Here is a 16542-nt window from a genome sequence, read left to right as displayed (position 1 = left end):
TGCCAGAAGCAAGAGGGGGAGGGCTTGTGTCGCCTTCATGGACCGTCGGGAAACTATACATTCACGGATAATTAGCACGTACGCGTGGGCGAGTCTCCAAATTACACGTGTAGCCCCCCGGAATTAAATATATATGAAGTTGTTCGTGATGAGAGTGAATGAAATAATCAATCATTGCACTCCAAAGATTCCAGATTACTAAATAAACTACTTTACCAAAATGGAAGCTTAGTCTCAAGCTGTTTGTCGTCACCGACACTGACGTCCTGTGCAATAAATATACTGTACCTCAATAAAAGTTTTTCTTTCTCTTATATTAAACACCAGCAGGCTACAGAGAAGCCGTTTACGACCGAAGAGCGCCACTACGGAACATTGTAATATTGGCGCGCCGCGAGAGGGGAGCGACCAGCGTCGGACGGACGTGAACGCAACAGTCCTGTAACGTGTAATGAAGTGTAAAACGCAGCACCTCGTTCAGGGCCAAGAGAAAAATAACTGTTAATTGTTCGATTATTTTGCGACGCGGTGAGGGGGTGAGCTGGCACCCGGGACCTCCTCGTACCCCAGTTGAACAGATCACAACTGAAATCCGACCGCTTCGCATTTCAGGGAGGGGGGAGTGAGACTTGTGTTGAGTTCGCGTCAGTCTCATTATTCCTGGGAAAGGTGCGGGCCAAATGTCATCTGCAAAAAGACATCATGTCTATGAACAATGTCTCTGCTTCCTAACATCCACATGTACTTTGAGCGCTGCTGGAGAAAAGAAGATGTCATGAAGCCAATGTTAATAAACAGCTATTTGTAAGAGTACATATTGAATGATATTAATATTTTCACCCGTGATTTTAAAAAACTGCACATATGGTTTATCATGTTACGCTTCTCATGTAACATTCATTTTGAATTTAGATTATTTTTATGAATGAACCACTGATACATAAGTGGCTTTAATAATTATCTAATATACAGATACATATTTTACAACACAGAAACTACACAATCCAAGCTTTATGATGCATTCAAACGACCATCTATTATTGTCCAAAGGGGTGTTGAGTCAGTCACCAGTCTGGATGTTGAGAGGTAGAAAACAAACTGTCTTGTTCATTTAACATACTATTTACTGCAACATCACATTGAAATAAGTCAAAACTCCAAGAAACGGAAGATTCAGAATGAGAGGCAGATCATGTCTAGAACAAACAATCCATTTGCAACTGAATTCATATCTGAGTTCAAATACTCTAGTTAGGAAAGTAACAGCATAGCCAGACAGTAAATATGTGATTTATTTTTATCTCACGTGGAAGCCGCTGCATATTGAGCAAGTGTGGAGAGCTGAGGGGGAGGAAAAAGAGCAATAAAGGAGGAGATTTATGTGGAGGTGGCTCTCCTCTGTCACATGTGATCCTATGGGAGTTGGCAGGAGGCCCTCAGGTCATATTTCCTCACAGCAAAGACGAAGCAATTCCACCCCTCCACCTCTGCTGAGACAATGGCCCCTGCCCTCCCTCTCTGCTTGACCTCCGTGTAGAACCACACACGCAAACACACGCGCAGAGGAACACACACACAACCTGCACACATTCCGAAACACCGTAGAATTTGCGGCTTAATGTTATGCACAAAGACAGCAGAGAGGATTTGTAGCCTTTGAAATGCAACAATCGCCCAAAATGGCTGCACCTGAGGACAAAACAACGTCCACGCTCGCACACGACCTCATGTGAGGAGGCTGACAGCTGTGTCACCACTTATAAATGGGACAAGAAAAGGGGGAGGGAGGACAAAGAGAGAAATGTGATTTATATGGAGAGATCATGATGACAGAATACCGTCCTCAGTGGTTTGTGCCGTGACTGTAAAGGTTAAAGGTACAAATGGCAAAGAGCCTAAATCCATGGTTGGAACGGCATTCTTTTTATATCTGAAAGCAGCTCAAACTCGCTTAATGAGATCTTCTTATCAGAGGAGTCAGTAATATTCATTTTTTATGTCTTTGAGAGGACATACAAACCCAGCTCAGGGCAAACTGCTTCCTAATGAGACTGGGAATGTCAACGAAAGCTGTCTGATAATGGCTGACTGAATATATTTCCCTGGAGGGGGATTTTTCTCTTTTTTCTCCCTTATGAATAAAAAAGGTTTCATCCCAAATATCATACCAACCCTGACGAGACTGTTCCATCATGTTTTCCCCACACAGTCAAGTCTATTTTTATTTACCGGTACCTATTGCTCCAGTTCGGGGGGAAACACCAGAAATCTGTCACATTAAGTTTGTTTCTTCTAGAAGCCAACATGAACAAGACTCAGTCCTCGTCCTTATCAAAGTAAAACTCCTGCAGGGAACATGAAGCTCTGGTCCCTACCGAGGTAAAACACAGCAGAATACTGTTATGAAACAAAAAAGGGAAAAGGCCGCCATGCTTCATAAATATTTAATTAAAAAAACTCCTGTTGTGATGCTTTAAGTGCTGTTGCTCTCCAGCCTTCAGCTAACAGCATCAATAAAATGAACACTCAGCGGGTCAGAACATATATCCATGTACATTTGCATGGTGAAATTCTAATTAAATCCCTCACTAAAATTGCATTATTCATCACACGGGTAAGAAAATACCTTTCAAGTGGCTTAGAGTGTGATGCGTTTAGGAGAACCTTGAAATATTCAGAACAATTCTTACTTTTGCATATTCAGAATGATATAAATGCACCTTCTAAGCAGTAACGTCTGCTTGCATCTGATTGTGAATATGCCATAATTATAGCACCGAAAGTGCTCCTTCTAGTTAAGTGTTTGAAGTTAAAAAGAGAAGCAGTCCACTTTTTCTTTAGGGGTTATCAGACTATTGTCGCTGGCGAGCATGGAGGACTATTTTCAACAACAAACAACGGCCCCAGACACACACTGAGATTTATTTGTAGTTGCAGCCCCTCTGGAATAATATAACAAGAGCCTTCAGAGTTCCAAGCGCATGTCTGATTTAGTGCGACAGGATCGAGGCTGGCTGTCCAGAACCAAGCCATCGATCACAACGTTCAATGAGAACAAACACGCACATTTGGTAACAGACCTTCTCTGCCCTTCATGTCTTCAGCATTTTACATTTATCAGTTACAGAAAATGCTTGTTTTTTTTTTAAATATTCCAATTTTTTTTGGCTGTACTGAAAAGCCAGGATTAGACTCTGTAAGTTGTTCTTGAGACACCTGTTAATGAATTACATCCCAAAAGATCTAATTAAGATGTTACTCAGCATGAAGTCAAGAGACAAAACGGCACCAGTCGTGAGGTTGTTACAAATCTTTATTACATTATAAGATTTACATTTACTTCTATTCTGAGTTATCGATTACATCGGTACCATTGCTTGATTCATCAGAGCATCCATCTGATGGAGGTCGCTTCCACTACACTTTAATATCACAGTCGTGCTACAATATCCTGGCAACATACAGCCTCTCAACATTCCTCTGTTTCAGCAGCAGGCTAGAGAATAATGATACAAAGCTGAAAAAAGAGGTTAAGTTGTTTTTCTGTAGTAAATCACCGGACATTTAGGAGGAGAGCTGGTTTAACCTTAAAGCAGTTTGGGGTGAAAGTCAGAAAAAGTACCTGAGAGGACCAAACCTTTGCTAGCCGAACTGTTGCTGCTGGAGTTAACAGAACCAGACACAAACACGAGCACAACGGGGTTTATGGAATCAGTAAACTACATGTGAGGAGTGAATCCACAAACTGGCTCATACAGACGTGGAACTGATAAAGCACTTCTGAATGGATTCTGGTGCAAACACCAGTTCTTGATAGTCACACTTATAAAATACAGCTGAAATAGTGTTGATTAATCATGCAGGTGTCCCTGAAACGCTGATAAATGCAACCCTGCGTGCATACCGACTCATCTCCATGGTGATGGTGTGGGCGGGGGGGAAGACATCAGCTAAGCAGAAGATAGCCACAGCTGTCAGAGGGCCCACAGCAAAAATATTACGCATCATTACCTAAAAAAAGTCGGAAATGACAGGAAGAATCAGATCTTTCATCAGAGAAGCAGGTCACCGATTAGACTATATTATTGGTGGATTGACACCGCCAGTGAAACAGTCAGTTTAGATTATATAAACAGGATCATCCAAGCATTCCTGTACATGTTAGTTGAAAATAGAGAGATAACATCTATGTGACAAGAAAACCTTCCATAGCACTGATTCAAAAGAACATATTGACCATATTGCCTTCAGGACGGATGCATCCAAGCAGGCGGGCACGTCAAAGGTGCTTTTATTTATGAGTTAATAATCAGACTGGCATTTAACAGGAACGCCGAACTGAGAAGGGCACCAACCTTCCTGGTAGGCGCCGTCTGCCATCACCAGATGAAGGATGTTGGGGTACAGATGCTGATGCTCAGTTCCTAAGATGCTCAACACCAAACTGGAGCCCTGGTCAATGTTCTCATCTTCATCCTCATGTATAGCCTGAAATGTTAGGTGTGAAGTCAGAGCGAACGGCACCAGCGTCAGCAAGTCGGAGAGCTCCTGATTGTTCCCACCTTGATCTTATTGTAGGCCTGGATACATTTTTCCAAGCCCATCTGCTGCTCCAGGTTGAAGCGGAGCTCTTCCAGGCGACTGAAGATGCTGTCGTGATACGGTGCCTCGGCACACTGGTCCTCTCCACTGCCATCTGTGGTGCAAGGGAAGACAGACGTCTGGTGACTTTAATATGATGCAAAAAGAATCCATGATCCATATAAAGGAATGGACCTGAAAAAACAACCTTTTTTCCCACAAATGTGCGCGACACCTCATACCTGAATGCCACTCTTCATTCAGCTGGCTGTTGTTACTGTGATCCTCCTCAGCAGGACTTCCATTAGAGCAATCCTCTTCCTCCGCCTCCTCTTCATCGCCGTCATCCTCCTCTTCATCTTCATCGGCTTCATCGTCGTCATCTACGACCATGTTGTTATTGTCCTGATCGATCTCGGTCGTTAGACTGTTGAAAAGCTCTTGGCCTTCTGGTGGGTTCCCATTGAAGTCTCCTGCGTTGACCTCTGGGGTGCACCCCATTAGCTCCCCCTCCTCGTGCAGCAGACGTTCCATGGAGGCCTGGATGTTCCGAAGGTCTTCATACTCAGACACGCTTGGAAAAAGGGAATACGGTTATCGGACCCTGTGCACTCGGGTGGGGGGAAAGAGCAGAGACTACAAAACTATCAGCCACTCTGCTTTGTGGTTGCAAGGTACGTTCATCTTACTCTTCGTTCTCTGACTGTTCTTCATCTTTCGCTGCCTCATCCAGGTCCTCAACCTCCAGGTTGTTGTCTTGGGCGGCATTGGCGTCTGTCACTGCAGAGCTCTGCTGCGCACCGAAGAGCCGGCTAAGGTCTGGCAGGGAGCACGTCCGGAGCATCTGAGGGTCCGATCGAAACAGAGGATGTAGAGATTATCATTATTTACTAATGTCCTCATCTCAAATTCAATACCAGCCACCGGTTTGATCCAGATCAAATTAAATAACAATTAAATGCGGGGAGGATGTAGCTCAGTCCGATGGGGACCTTGTTTCTATTTAGATGAGTCTGAAAAAGTCTGTTTTATATGCTCACCTTTGGGTTGTTGGTGTCAAACATGCCTGTGGAGAGGCCAATTAAAAGGGCGTTGTGGTGTTTGGAGCGCAGAGGCGAGACGGAACGGGAGCGAGAGGTCAGCGAGGAGGACGAGTCGTCCACGGAGGACTGGGCCGAGAGGATGGCGAGGGCAGCCGTGCGTCGGTGAGCAGGGGAGCACAACTTCATGAACAGGGGCTCTTCTGTACATGGAAATGAGAGGTTAGGACAGATTTAAATACATCCTCACACTTTGCATTTCACAGTTGTTGAGCTCCATCGAGCTCACTCCCAACTCCCCCAAAGTATAAAAGGAGATATTTCATTTGTATCAATGAATTCTTGACATTTTGGACATGTCATGATTGGGTACCTGAGGATTCGTTTGGTTTCTCTTCACTCTTCTCCTCCTCTTCACAACACACTGGTCCTGGGTTACCCCCTGGAGGCCTACAAGGAAAATGCACTCTTTAGAGACTTTTGTATATCACATTTTCACAATTACGCATCAAAAATAATCACATTTGCTGCTGGCTTCCTTGTTCCCAGGCCTCTTGCACTTCAGTTGGCGCACGTAAGACCTGTTGAGGTTCCTCTTCCAAAACCAGCGACTCCACGTCTTCATAATCTAGACGACACAGATCAGATGATTACGGTTTTCATGTGCCCTTTAAATGAACTAGTCATATGACATAAGCAATCAGCATCGGACTGACCCTGAGGATCAGTAAGGCCGGGCGGCAGTGCTGCTGCTACAGATATTTCCTGAGGTGAAGCCCTGGTGGCGTGCTCCTTTTGGACCTCAGGACCGGGAACGGCAATCAGACCGGATGGCGACATTTTGTCCGGTGTCTTCACAAGCTCGGTCGGTGCCCTCAGGTTAGGTTTTTCTGGGTAGAACATAATGTCGGTGCATATAATATAGCATCAGAACCAAGAATGCTGTGAATTCTCTCAAAAAAGGTGCTAAACTTTCATCCCACAACATCATTTCAAAAAAGCCATCTATAAAATACAAAAACACAGCAATTGCATCACAAAGTTGAAGGAGACTTTTGAGAATGAAAGCTTTCAGCTTTGACGTGTTTGAACAGAAGCGGATCTAAAATGATGCAACACAAGCAAAGAGAGCCGAAGACGAACCGGGGCTCGAAGAGTCGTCATCACAGAGAGAGACGTTCCCCAGCTCCTGAGTGAGGGGCTGAAGCTCTGCCGCCTGCAGCACCCTCAGCACCTGAGAGTCCGGTTTCACTGGCCACACCTTCCTCGGGGCTTCTTCTTCGTGTAGCCTGCACATCTGGATGACAGCACCGGCTGTTTGCTCTGAAAAGTACCGCAGGAAGAGGTCAGGACACGGTGGATCCGTTTTAGGCACATCTGCTTCTTTGGGGGGAGGCAGGCTGACCGACGGTTGCGAGGCTGGTCTCCTCCAGAGTTTGCTGTGCCACAGAGGGGACGAGCACGACTCCTGCCTCCCACCTTTTCCTGTCCCCGCCAGAAGACGGTGGTTGTTCTGGAGACACACAGGAGGCTGAAGAGAAGATGGTGGTGAAAATGCTCAGCAAGGACTTTGAAACAGGCACGAGGTCCCAGCTGGACCAGGGACAACTAAAGAAATGTTAAATTATCCTACGCAGGGTTATTGAAACAACATTCACTTTTTTAAAAGAGAATCTAGAAAAAACAGAGAATACACGTGCCACCCCTCCGTAATTTGCTCCTTTGAGCAATAACGGCACTTAGACACATTGGATTTTTTTGACTTTTTTGACAAATATCCCAAGATGCACCTGTGAACACATTTCCAATTTTGCTGGTGAAGATAATATCAAACACTACAAAACAGACTCAACATGATGAGGAGATGAGGAGCTAGTTGCTTTACTGCAGCCTACCAGCAGAGGGTGAGCAAAATATTTTAGACTGTCCTTCGGCCAGAAGAGACCTCTCTACTCTAACAACGGTACCAGCACAGGAGCTTCAATCTCAACCTTCTAAATGGAAAATGTGCACCTACCGTTTATAGTGGAACAGGTTTCCTCCAAGGTTTGCTGAGGCACAGGGAGTGCGAACAGCTCTGCCGCTTCCCACTTTTTGCGGTCCCTGCTCGGAGAGGGCTGTTCCCCAGCGTCCGTGTGTGGCTCCTGGCCAGTTCCACATGCCCCTCCAGGGGTTGGCATCAGCGCCTCCGCCTCTGCTACTGGACTTTCTTTCAGGTTCTGGTTGAGTCTGCGTAAAATCTCTTTTTTCTCGCTCTGTAAGAGGAAAGAATGACTTATCTTTGTACTGAAACAGGTGTTTTTGACAGCTGCATCCATCCGCAGCTGCGTGTGTAGATCTTTAGCCAAGCAACGCTCTGTTTTTTACAGTGGTGGTACTAGTGGTGTGTGGTTGTGATAATCCTGCTCTCTGCCCCCGCAGTAAGAGGTTGTTAAGACATGAAAGCGTTGCTAGCGTGGACCCAGTTTTACTGTTGAAACCCCGGCAGCCTGTCCCAGGATCAGGATTGTATCCGGATCTTGATGGTCGCCGACCTGCTGTGTGCTCACCTGAATGATGGTGGCTCTTTCTAAATCAGGCAAGCTTTCTTTCATCGGAGTGATCTGCAAAACAAAAAATCCAATAAGAAATCGTGATTAAAAATAACTCGAGCTAATGTTTACTTGACTGTAAATATACACTGACGGCGCCAACGTTCTTCAGGGCAGCTGTCATGGATACAGCTGAGCTGGTTTGGATTTGGGGAACAGGCAGGACCGGAGCCTTGGCTGCAGGTTCCTGTTGAGGGGGGTTGGATTCTGGTGGAGGACTTTGCGAGGTGGACGACGCTGCCAGGGCTTCTGCCGCGTTTCCTGCTGCTGCCGTGGAAACCTTCATCCCTCGAGCTGCAAGCTGCCACAACACACAGACTCCAGGTTTAGACCTAAGTGTCATAGGGAACGCAAATATCCGTACATCCTACACGAAGGAACATACATGATCCTCCCAAGCTTTCTTTTCTTTCTCGTGGGCTTCTCTTCTCTTCTTCTCTAATTGCTCCTTAAGGACAGCAGCACGGGCATTTGCTTGAGCCTGCCAGGGGAAAAATAAGGTATAAGAGCTGCATCTCAATAACAGCGTTATGACTGTTGCAATCATTGACGACACATTGCAGACGGTAACGCGTCAGTCTCTCTTTGCCAAACTCACTTTTAAAGCTTCAATCTTCTTTCTCCGGAGCGCTGCCTCCTCGGTGGACTCCTGGCTGTCAGAACCATCACTGTCATACTGAAACACACAGCAGGAACGTGTCAGAGAACTGAAATAGTCGCGTTGTAGTGGCTCCGAGAGTGTGACAGCGGAGGACTGTACCCTCTCTCCTCTGAGTCGGGCTTTAATCTGCTGCCGCTCATTGAAGTTCTGCAAGCGGATCTGTCTCAGCCTTGATAAGTACTCCTGAGGACAAATACAAAAACTTGCTCAACATACCTGCACAGAGGTGTGGATCAAAATGGGAGTGTTGATAGGCAGCAGCCCACACAAGGTACTTCACCTGTACTTTCAAACTATAGCCTTTCAGCCAGGGTCAAAACAGCACTGAGCAGCTAATAAGATGTTGATTATATTAAAAAAAAAAAAAAACACATGCATTCAGAACTCAGGAGCACAGGTGACAGCACAGTGGTCTTCTATGGGACACTGCAGATAATCATCCAAAAGAAACACTAGCAATGTTGTGAACATCACGCACTATTGATGTGAAATAAAGAGAATTCACATTTCAAAAAACACATGTTGTGCAAGGGGTGGGCATGGGTTTAAGCTGCCAGGTTGAATTATGGGTGCACCAAGGGAGGTTTTATGCAGACACATGAATGATGACAAGCCAAGCCACATGTGTTATGAGTGAGGTAGAGTGTGAGGCCAGGCATTCAGGCCTGGGCTCCTACCTCCTCCTCTTTGTTGGCCTTGGGCCTCCTGCATCGAAGCGTACCAGCCCGGCATCCAAAGATTGCTGCCAGGTTTTGCCGAGCACCCTGTTTACCGTTCAATTTAACCAAAATTTAACAATTTCCCAGCTGGCCATTAAAATAAATCTATCATATTTTAGTATGACATACCCACTAACAGTCACAATTATGGCCCAAGAGATAAAGCTGCGCATAGTTAAGAGAGCAAGTCTACAAAAATGAATTAATCGTAAAGTACCTTTGATATAAATGGAAATTGTCATTCAGCTCCTGACTTAAATAATATTTTAGCATAGAGGCTATTGTGTTGTTTTCACCAAGAACATGGGCATTTATTCCTGTAGCACCTCTCAACAACTCATTTTCTTATTTACAGCACATAGCTGCAAATTTCAACCAGTCTCCAGCTAAAAGTAGCATCAAGCTTGCAAAGAAATTCAGCCATTTGTGAAGTAAAAAGCAAAGAGAAACTGGGAAATAGTGCACTCGCACTCAAGATGCCAAAAGTACACACTTGAGAGGGATAAATATATCATTACAAAATTATCCCACAAATAGACTTAAACTCTGAACTCGTAGCGTCTTTCTGATTCTTAATATTTTGTCGCCCCCAAGTGGCCAAAAATGGACGCACATATTCTATCAATCGTGCTGAAAGGGCTCCCTTTTTTTAAAAGTTAAACATTGGAGTAAATCTTAATCACACCAAGTCTAAAAAAATATCCCTCTAAAGTTCATTCCCAACCTTCTTTGGCTTATTTGCAACAAATGCTAACTGCTCTAAAATCTAACTCAGCTGCACAAAATGCTAAGATAGACAAAGAGTTAAAATGTGGCTAATGCTTAATTTTGGCGATGCAAGCGAAGCCTTTCACAATACACGGAGCCGTTTGAATGTGTGGACAGGCAAAGAGATACATAACTTTTGATACATAGCACATCAAGTCCACTTTTCTTGAATTTGGTTTGAGTATAGTAAGTGCTGTTCAGAAGATGTTTAGAATTTTGTCTAAAGTTTAACTGAGAAAAAGTGGTGACGTTACATACCAGCTGTCCCTCTGCACGAACTTTGTTGAGCATGGCTTCTCTCTTCCTCTGTAAAAACTCCTCCACCTGGTGTGCCCGCCCACGAGCTACCTGAGCACGCTGCCTGGACATGAAACAGGGGACATCAGAGGAACTTAAAGGACGAACACACAAAGCCGTTAAATCCATTTGAAACTTAAAAGCGGCTGCTTGACTTACCTACTAAAATGAGGCTGGTAGGGCACTCCCTGCAGTTTCTGTAGTTCTCTCTTAATGAGCTCAGTGTTCAGGAGCCCAGAGGCACCATTGCGTGGCCCAGGGCCCACAGCAGCGTGTACCCCTCTGAGGTACAGAGGAAAATATCATCAAATGATGCCGCTTAACAAAGTACCAAGACACCAGACCCATACCGGATAGGACTGCCTGGTCCTGCTGAGCCCTCTGCACTGACAGTTTTTGTCTGAGGTTTGGCGAGCTGGTCCAGAGCAGCATAGTGATGCTCATAGAGGTTTTTATTTGGCAGAGGGCCTGGGGCAGGTCCCTGAACAGCACCTGGGGCAGCCCTCTTCACCCCACCAACAAAACACTGAGGCGATAAGAGGTCAAAGTGAGGGTAGGCCGACAGGATGAACTTGAGTTGTCACATCGGTAGGAACTAAAATCAAACAGCATACCTTCCTCTCGGGGCTGCTGCCTCCACTCAAACTTAAAACGTGTTTCCAGCCCTGTTCTCTTGCTTGATTTATACGATTGAGCTGTCACAGACCACAGGTTCGTTATGTTCAGCCTCAGCTTCAGACATTCTGACACTTCCTGCATCCTCACAGACTCATACAGCATCTACAACATTTCTAAGAGTAAATCTTGGATCTGAAGAACAAGTTGATCCATTGAACTGAACTGATGTTGACGAATTGTTACGAAGCCCCTAATAAACTAATAATCAGGTAATAATTGCAGTTTATGCTGCAGTTTAAAATAGTAACATGTTCAAGGCAAAAAACAGTATAAGAAATTGTGGCATTGAAAGTGAGACCTATATTACATATTTGAAGGCTTTAGTCAAGCCTGACTCATTTCATACTATACTGACATGTTCTTAGCTTGTTTTTATGTGTTTGTGTAGGTTTAACAAGCTGGTCATAGTTAGTTAACATCAATATATGCTCTTAGTCATCCAGGTCATTAAATACTGCAACAGCTGAGCTCTAAACGTGAGAAAAACGACGCCCACCTTCTCTTTTTCATACCGCTTCATTTGCTCGGCTTTCAACAGGAACATCTAAAGACAAAACAGTTCAGGACTCAAATGAAACTACCGGCGGTGGTCCGAAGCCTCCAGAAGAGTCCACCTACCTGCTCCCTCTTCTTCCGTTCTTTCTCGATCAGCTCCATCTTTTTCTTTCTGCAGCCTTCCTGCAACCAGAGGGGAAAAGAAAACATCTCGATCAAGAGGAGAGCGCTTGAAAAGAGCTTTGAGGCAGAGAGGCGGCAGGTCGCTCCGTCACTGGACAGGTGAGAGGGTAGCAACGCTGGTCAAAGGCTAAAGCTCGAGCTCAACACACCAAGTGAGCAGAGAATGGATGAAAACGAGGACCAAGCGTGATGACAGAGGAGTTAGCTGACAGAGCGCAAGGTGTTGTTTACGTGGAGAGGACACGAGGGGTATCTAGAATAATTCATGTGGGGCTCTCAGCTGTACCTCGTGCTTTTTCCTCTCTTCTTCCACTTGACTCACTCTTCTCTGGGGGGCTGCTGGATGAGGGGCCTGAGCGACATACAACACTGCAGTTCAGAGCAGGATGTAGAAATGTACACTTGCCCAGACAGGAGAGGTGTCTGACACGCCAGACCCAAACATCAAAAACAGCTCACTCGCACGTACAAGCAAAAGAAACTCATGAGTGGCGCACAAAAATAAACAAACAGCAACACAAGAACCTGCCGTCACCTGTTGACACTCACTGGTTTATGCTTTGCAGCCGGTTTCCTCTCTGCCGCTTTTTTGGCTGCGTCGGACACTTTTCGCAGTTTCTCAATTAAAGGCACTCTGGGCTTGCAGGCTGGTTTAGTAATCTTCTGCGCTGGAGTGACTGGTGTACAACCAGGGGCTGGGCGCTTGGCTAGTCACACAAATGAGAGATCACCATTAAGCCTTCAGCCGAAAAGGCAACAACACGAAGGCACACAGAAAGGATTTCAATTGGGACCAAACACAAGTTAGTCCACATTTATTAAAATCTGTCCTTTAATGTGAGAAATGAATCACATTTTCCAAGTTAGTGTCAAATCAACCCCTTTCTCTTCTAATCCTGCTACTAGTCCTAAACTTCCTATTTTTACAGTGTATTTCACATCAGTGCATGATCAATCACGATGACAATCTACAGCGCTCCTTCTTAAATCAGACCGAACCAAAGCAACACCACATCTAAAGATGGATGAGATGAAATGTTTGTGTCACTTTGGGCGGTTTTTACTGATCTCCGGTTCAATGCTGCTCTTTTCTGATCAGATTGGAGATCATTTTCTGATGCCGTGTAAACGGAGGGAACTTGCGATGTCTTCACACATCCTGTGTTCCGATGACTAACGTAAAGTGGAGGGAAGTGAAACCGCATCACGAGGACGCGCCGGTGACTTTACACACCTGCTGGCCCCGGCACCGCACCAGCTTTAGGCTGCTTGTGAAGGACATGATGGTGGAATTCCTGAGCAATGATCTAAAAACCAAAAAAGCATTTATTCTGATTACTTTTAATGGATTTATGTCATTGGTGCAACAGTGACATGGATGTCTGTCATACCTCCGGCGAGAGGAACCTCTCTATCCTGCCGGCGAGGAAAGGTTTGTCGAGGATGCTGTTGACTGAGGGCCTCTCCCGGGGGCTGCGCTTAAACAGCTGGGCCAAGAGAGAGCGCAGGTCTTGCGAATATTGTACAGATACGGGCGGGTACGAGCCACGGATGATCTTCAGCACCAGATTCTTCATGTTTCCAGCCTCAAACTGAGAAAAAGAAAAAAAAAATTTAGCCTGTTGGGACCACTGCAGACAGACATGCTCATGTCTACAGGGAGCTGCGTCTGATGACTGGGAACAGACCCTTAACTCTTCTAGCCTTTATACGTACAATTCAGCTTCAGGCGCGAATGAATTAGTAAAGAACTCACACACACACAATACTTACTGCATGCTTGAGCGTGCACATTTCATAAAGGACACACCCAAGGGCCCAAATATCACTGCAAAAGGGGGGAGAGTAGGAAATGTGAAAAGAGAGGGCATATAAATATACAGACAAGGGGAAGAGCGGAGGCTTTTTCATCATAAGGTCCAGACTCCAATTACAGCTAATTTCACTTCCTCCTTGGTAATTTAAGTGGATTAGGTCGCATGCACTCCAAAAACAGCAGACGAGGGAATCAATACTGTCTTCCTGCTGTTGCCACAAACAAGAGGGTTCATTCAATAAAGGGTGATGCGATACGATTACATCACTGGGAGGCCACCGCCTAATCCAAACATGCTCACAATTTGGTTAGAACCTCTCTGTTGACTGTATTACAGTTAAATATTGATCAGCGCCATTAAAAGAACCAGGGTAAAACTGCGGCCGCCTTTAGTCACGTGACAGAATCTGACATTAGAACCTTTTGTTGTTATATGGTTTGTTTTCGCAGATCTCCGGTGAAAGGTAGTACGGCGTTCCAATCCATGTCCTCGCCAGTTCTACAGTGCTGTGAATGTACAAAGAAACCAAATTAGGTGTCACTCATCATATTTCTTTTGTATAGAGATCAGCGTTTCTGTTCAATTACATTTAATTTACCTGTTCAATACCCTTGCAATTCCAAAGTCTCCAAGTTGAACAGTTCCATTTTTAGTCAAGAATATGTTCTAAATGGATGATTTAAGATGAGCGGTCAGGAAAGCAATACACCTTCGCCAAGGACAGATCTTATTTTTAAGAGAAATACCTGGGATTTGATGTCCCTGTGGAGGATTTTTCGATCATGCACGTGTTTCAGCGCCAGACAAATCTGTACAAACCAATTCAAGATCTACACCCGAAAACAGAGAAGATGGCAAATATAACATTACAAAGGTTTCAGCATCCAAACGCCCAGCGGGGAAATAATTCTCTGAGTCTCAAAATGTTTGTGACTTACTTGGTCCTCTGAGAACAGAACTCCTTTCTGGGAGTTGATCTTCTTGAACAGGTCCCCTCCCTCACAGTAATCCATTACAATATACAGACACCCTCCCTCTATAAATGGCATTACATGTAAAAAATTAGGGTACGAAGGGTAAAAGGGTATGATATGTATAACACAACTGCATTACAGTGAGTTGAAAAATCTTGTTGCACATTAAAGCACTGGGGGTGTGGGTGACGACATTAAAAAAGATTTGCTTAATTTGTTGCACCTGGGCTGGTCTAGTCTAACCTGACTAATCTGAGTAAATCATGCATGCAGAGCGAAAACCTAAACACACATTTTGTTTTAAAGAAAAAAAAAGGTGACTCCAAATCTCCAAACGGATAACGTTTTATAGTTTAACTTGGAGCGACCAGCCAAGTAAAGACAGGCATTTCCTTTAAGACTGTAAATCATATTCAGAATGCTAGAACGAATCTCCTGCAATAGTGGAAACATGTCTGGAGGGAGTACTCACCTTCAAAAGACTCTTTATACTGTACGATGTTGGGATGTCTCATATTGGCGAGAACAGCCACCTCCTTCCGTGACTCCTGCCTTTCTTGATTTGACATCTGCCAAAATATGTGCAGAAGAACAAGGATATAAAGTGGGGAATCTTACCAGCAGGATGTGATCCTTGTGAAGCAGCGTGCATGTGGGCTCACCCTCGAAATGCTAATCTCCTTGATGACATATTGACTTTCATCCTCTTTGGATTTTACTAGGATTGCTTTTCCAAATGAACCTTCCCCGATTTTCTTCACCTTTTCGTACTTCTCCATGTTGTCACGGGGTCAGGATGCTCATACTGCGTCTACACACATGTACACAGCGTTCTAATGGATGGGGATTTAGTCACAAAGCTGAACAAAGGCTCTCAATGTTTTTGAAGCCGATGTAAAAGGGATCGTTCCGCTGGTATAAACTAAAACTACAACTGGCCAGTATACGTGATGTAACATTAGCTTTGTTAAGTCCCGACAAGAGAAAAGAACCTCGCTTTACGGACTATAACGCTGACAACACACAGTAGCCTAGCTGGTAGCAACCTAGCAATGGTTTATTTTATATAATAAAACTCATTAAAATACAGAGTAAATATAATGTATATAAATATTTCTGATCCATATGTCGATATTTAAATATATTTAAATTCCACTAGGTGGCAAGGAACTGTCTTACCGTACAGTATCGTTACTGTCTCATACGGGCTTGGCAAAACACTTCCGCCTTCTTGACGTCATTCCACATTGCTGTTATTTTATTGGTTATTGTAATATTTTCTGGTTGCTGATTGGTTGATACACTTGTCTTTCATTTTTACCGTCCACGTCTCCAGCCCCGTGAAACATTTTCCATGGCAACCACAAGTCAACCATGAAACTAAACGCCATAGAACTACGTCTGGGAAGATCTAGACACCCAATATTTATTATTTAAATGGAGCACATCGACCCTTATTTAAGAACATATGCCAAATGACCGCGGAGCCTTCAAATCAGCGCCCTTACATGGCAAGATTTAAGAGAAATACATTACTTGTCTGTGCCTATCGTGTATGTAAGAATATTAAGAGAACGAACGAGCCAGAATGAACGGTTTCTCAGCATACTCATTTTAGGAATATTAACCAAGAGCGGAATATTTTAAGTAGTATTATAAGTACAATCGAAAACAAGTGCAATGAGAAATAAGTAATCTATTTAAACATTAAATTGACATTCGCAATACTAAAATGCAT

General features: G+C 44.4%; 1 protein-coding gene across 4 annotated transcripts; it reads right to left on the bottom strand.

The window, feature by feature from the left end:
• Positions 1 to 3295: 3295 nt before the first annotated feature.
• nek1 (NIMA-related kinase 1) lies at positions 3296 to 16465 on the bottom strand. 4 transcript variants are annotated; one of them, XM_057037574.1, is made up of 36 exons: positions 15984 to 16465; positions 15467 to 15615; positions 15277 to 15373; positions 14769 to 14866; positions 14577 to 14660; positions 14429 to 14496; positions 14250 to 14336; positions 13787 to 13841; positions 13405 to 13605; positions 13248 to 13320; positions 12563 to 12720; positions 12300 to 12365; positions 11954 to 12013; positions 11832 to 11879; positions 11272 to 11352; positions 11008 to 11183; positions 10817 to 10939; positions 10619 to 10721; positions 9551 to 9637; positions 8973 to 9056; positions 8811 to 8888; positions 8598 to 8693; positions 8307 to 8513; positions 8171 to 8224; positions 7639 to 7876; positions 7027 to 7152; positions 6765 to 6944; positions 6338 to 6511; positions 6144 to 6249; positions 5995 to 6071; positions 5622 to 5824; positions 5271 to 5425; positions 4824 to 5155; positions 4563 to 4696; positions 4356 to 4488; positions 3296 to 4011 (listed from the first exon to the last, which is right to left on the bottom strand). In XM_057037574.1, exons 2-36 carry the CDS (start codon positions 15581 to 15583, stop codon positions 3998 to 4000), a joined length of 4173 nt encoding a protein of 1390 aa, XP_056893554.1. In that variant the 5' UTR covers positions 15584 to 15615; positions 15984 to 16465; the 3' UTR covers positions 3296 to 3997. The 4 variants fall into 4 exon arrangements, with proteins under 4 accessions (XP_056893554.1, XP_056893556.1, XP_056893555.1 ...); XM_057037576.1 differs by lacking the exon at positions 9551 to 9637; XM_057037575.1 differs by lacking the exon at positions 12300 to 12365.
• Between the last annotated feature and the right edge of the window lie 77 nt (positions 16466 to 16542).

The sequence above is a fragment of the Takifugu flavidus genome, chromosome 7 (assembly GCF_003711565.1).
Source record: "Takifugu flavidus isolate HTHZ2018 chromosome 7, ASM371156v2, whole genome shotgun sequence".
NCBI classification, from domain to species: Eukaryota; Metazoa; Chordata; class Actinopteri; order Tetraodontiformes; family Tetraodontidae; genus Takifugu; species Takifugu flavidus.
The sequence above is the reverse complement of the archived record's forward strand: the minus strand, read 5'-3'. Positions and strand labels throughout refer to the sequence as shown.

What these genes read in the sequence shown, in the direction of transcription:
- nek1 (XM_057037574.1), bottom strand. Translation starts at nt 15,583, where the DNA reads ATGGAGAAGTACGAAAAGGTGAAGAAAATCGGGGAAGGTTCATTTGGA. An exon ending in GTATAAAGAGTCTTTTGAAG is followed by an intron (nt 14,867 to 15,276) that starts GTGAGTACTCCC and finishes TGCCATTTATAG; the next exon opens with AGGGAGGGTGTCTGTATATT. An exon ending in CCCTGAAGAACGTTGGCGCC is followed by an intron (nt 8,225 to 8,306) that starts GTCAGTGTATAT and finishes TTTGTTTTGCAG; the next exon opens with ATCACTCCGATGAAAGAAAG.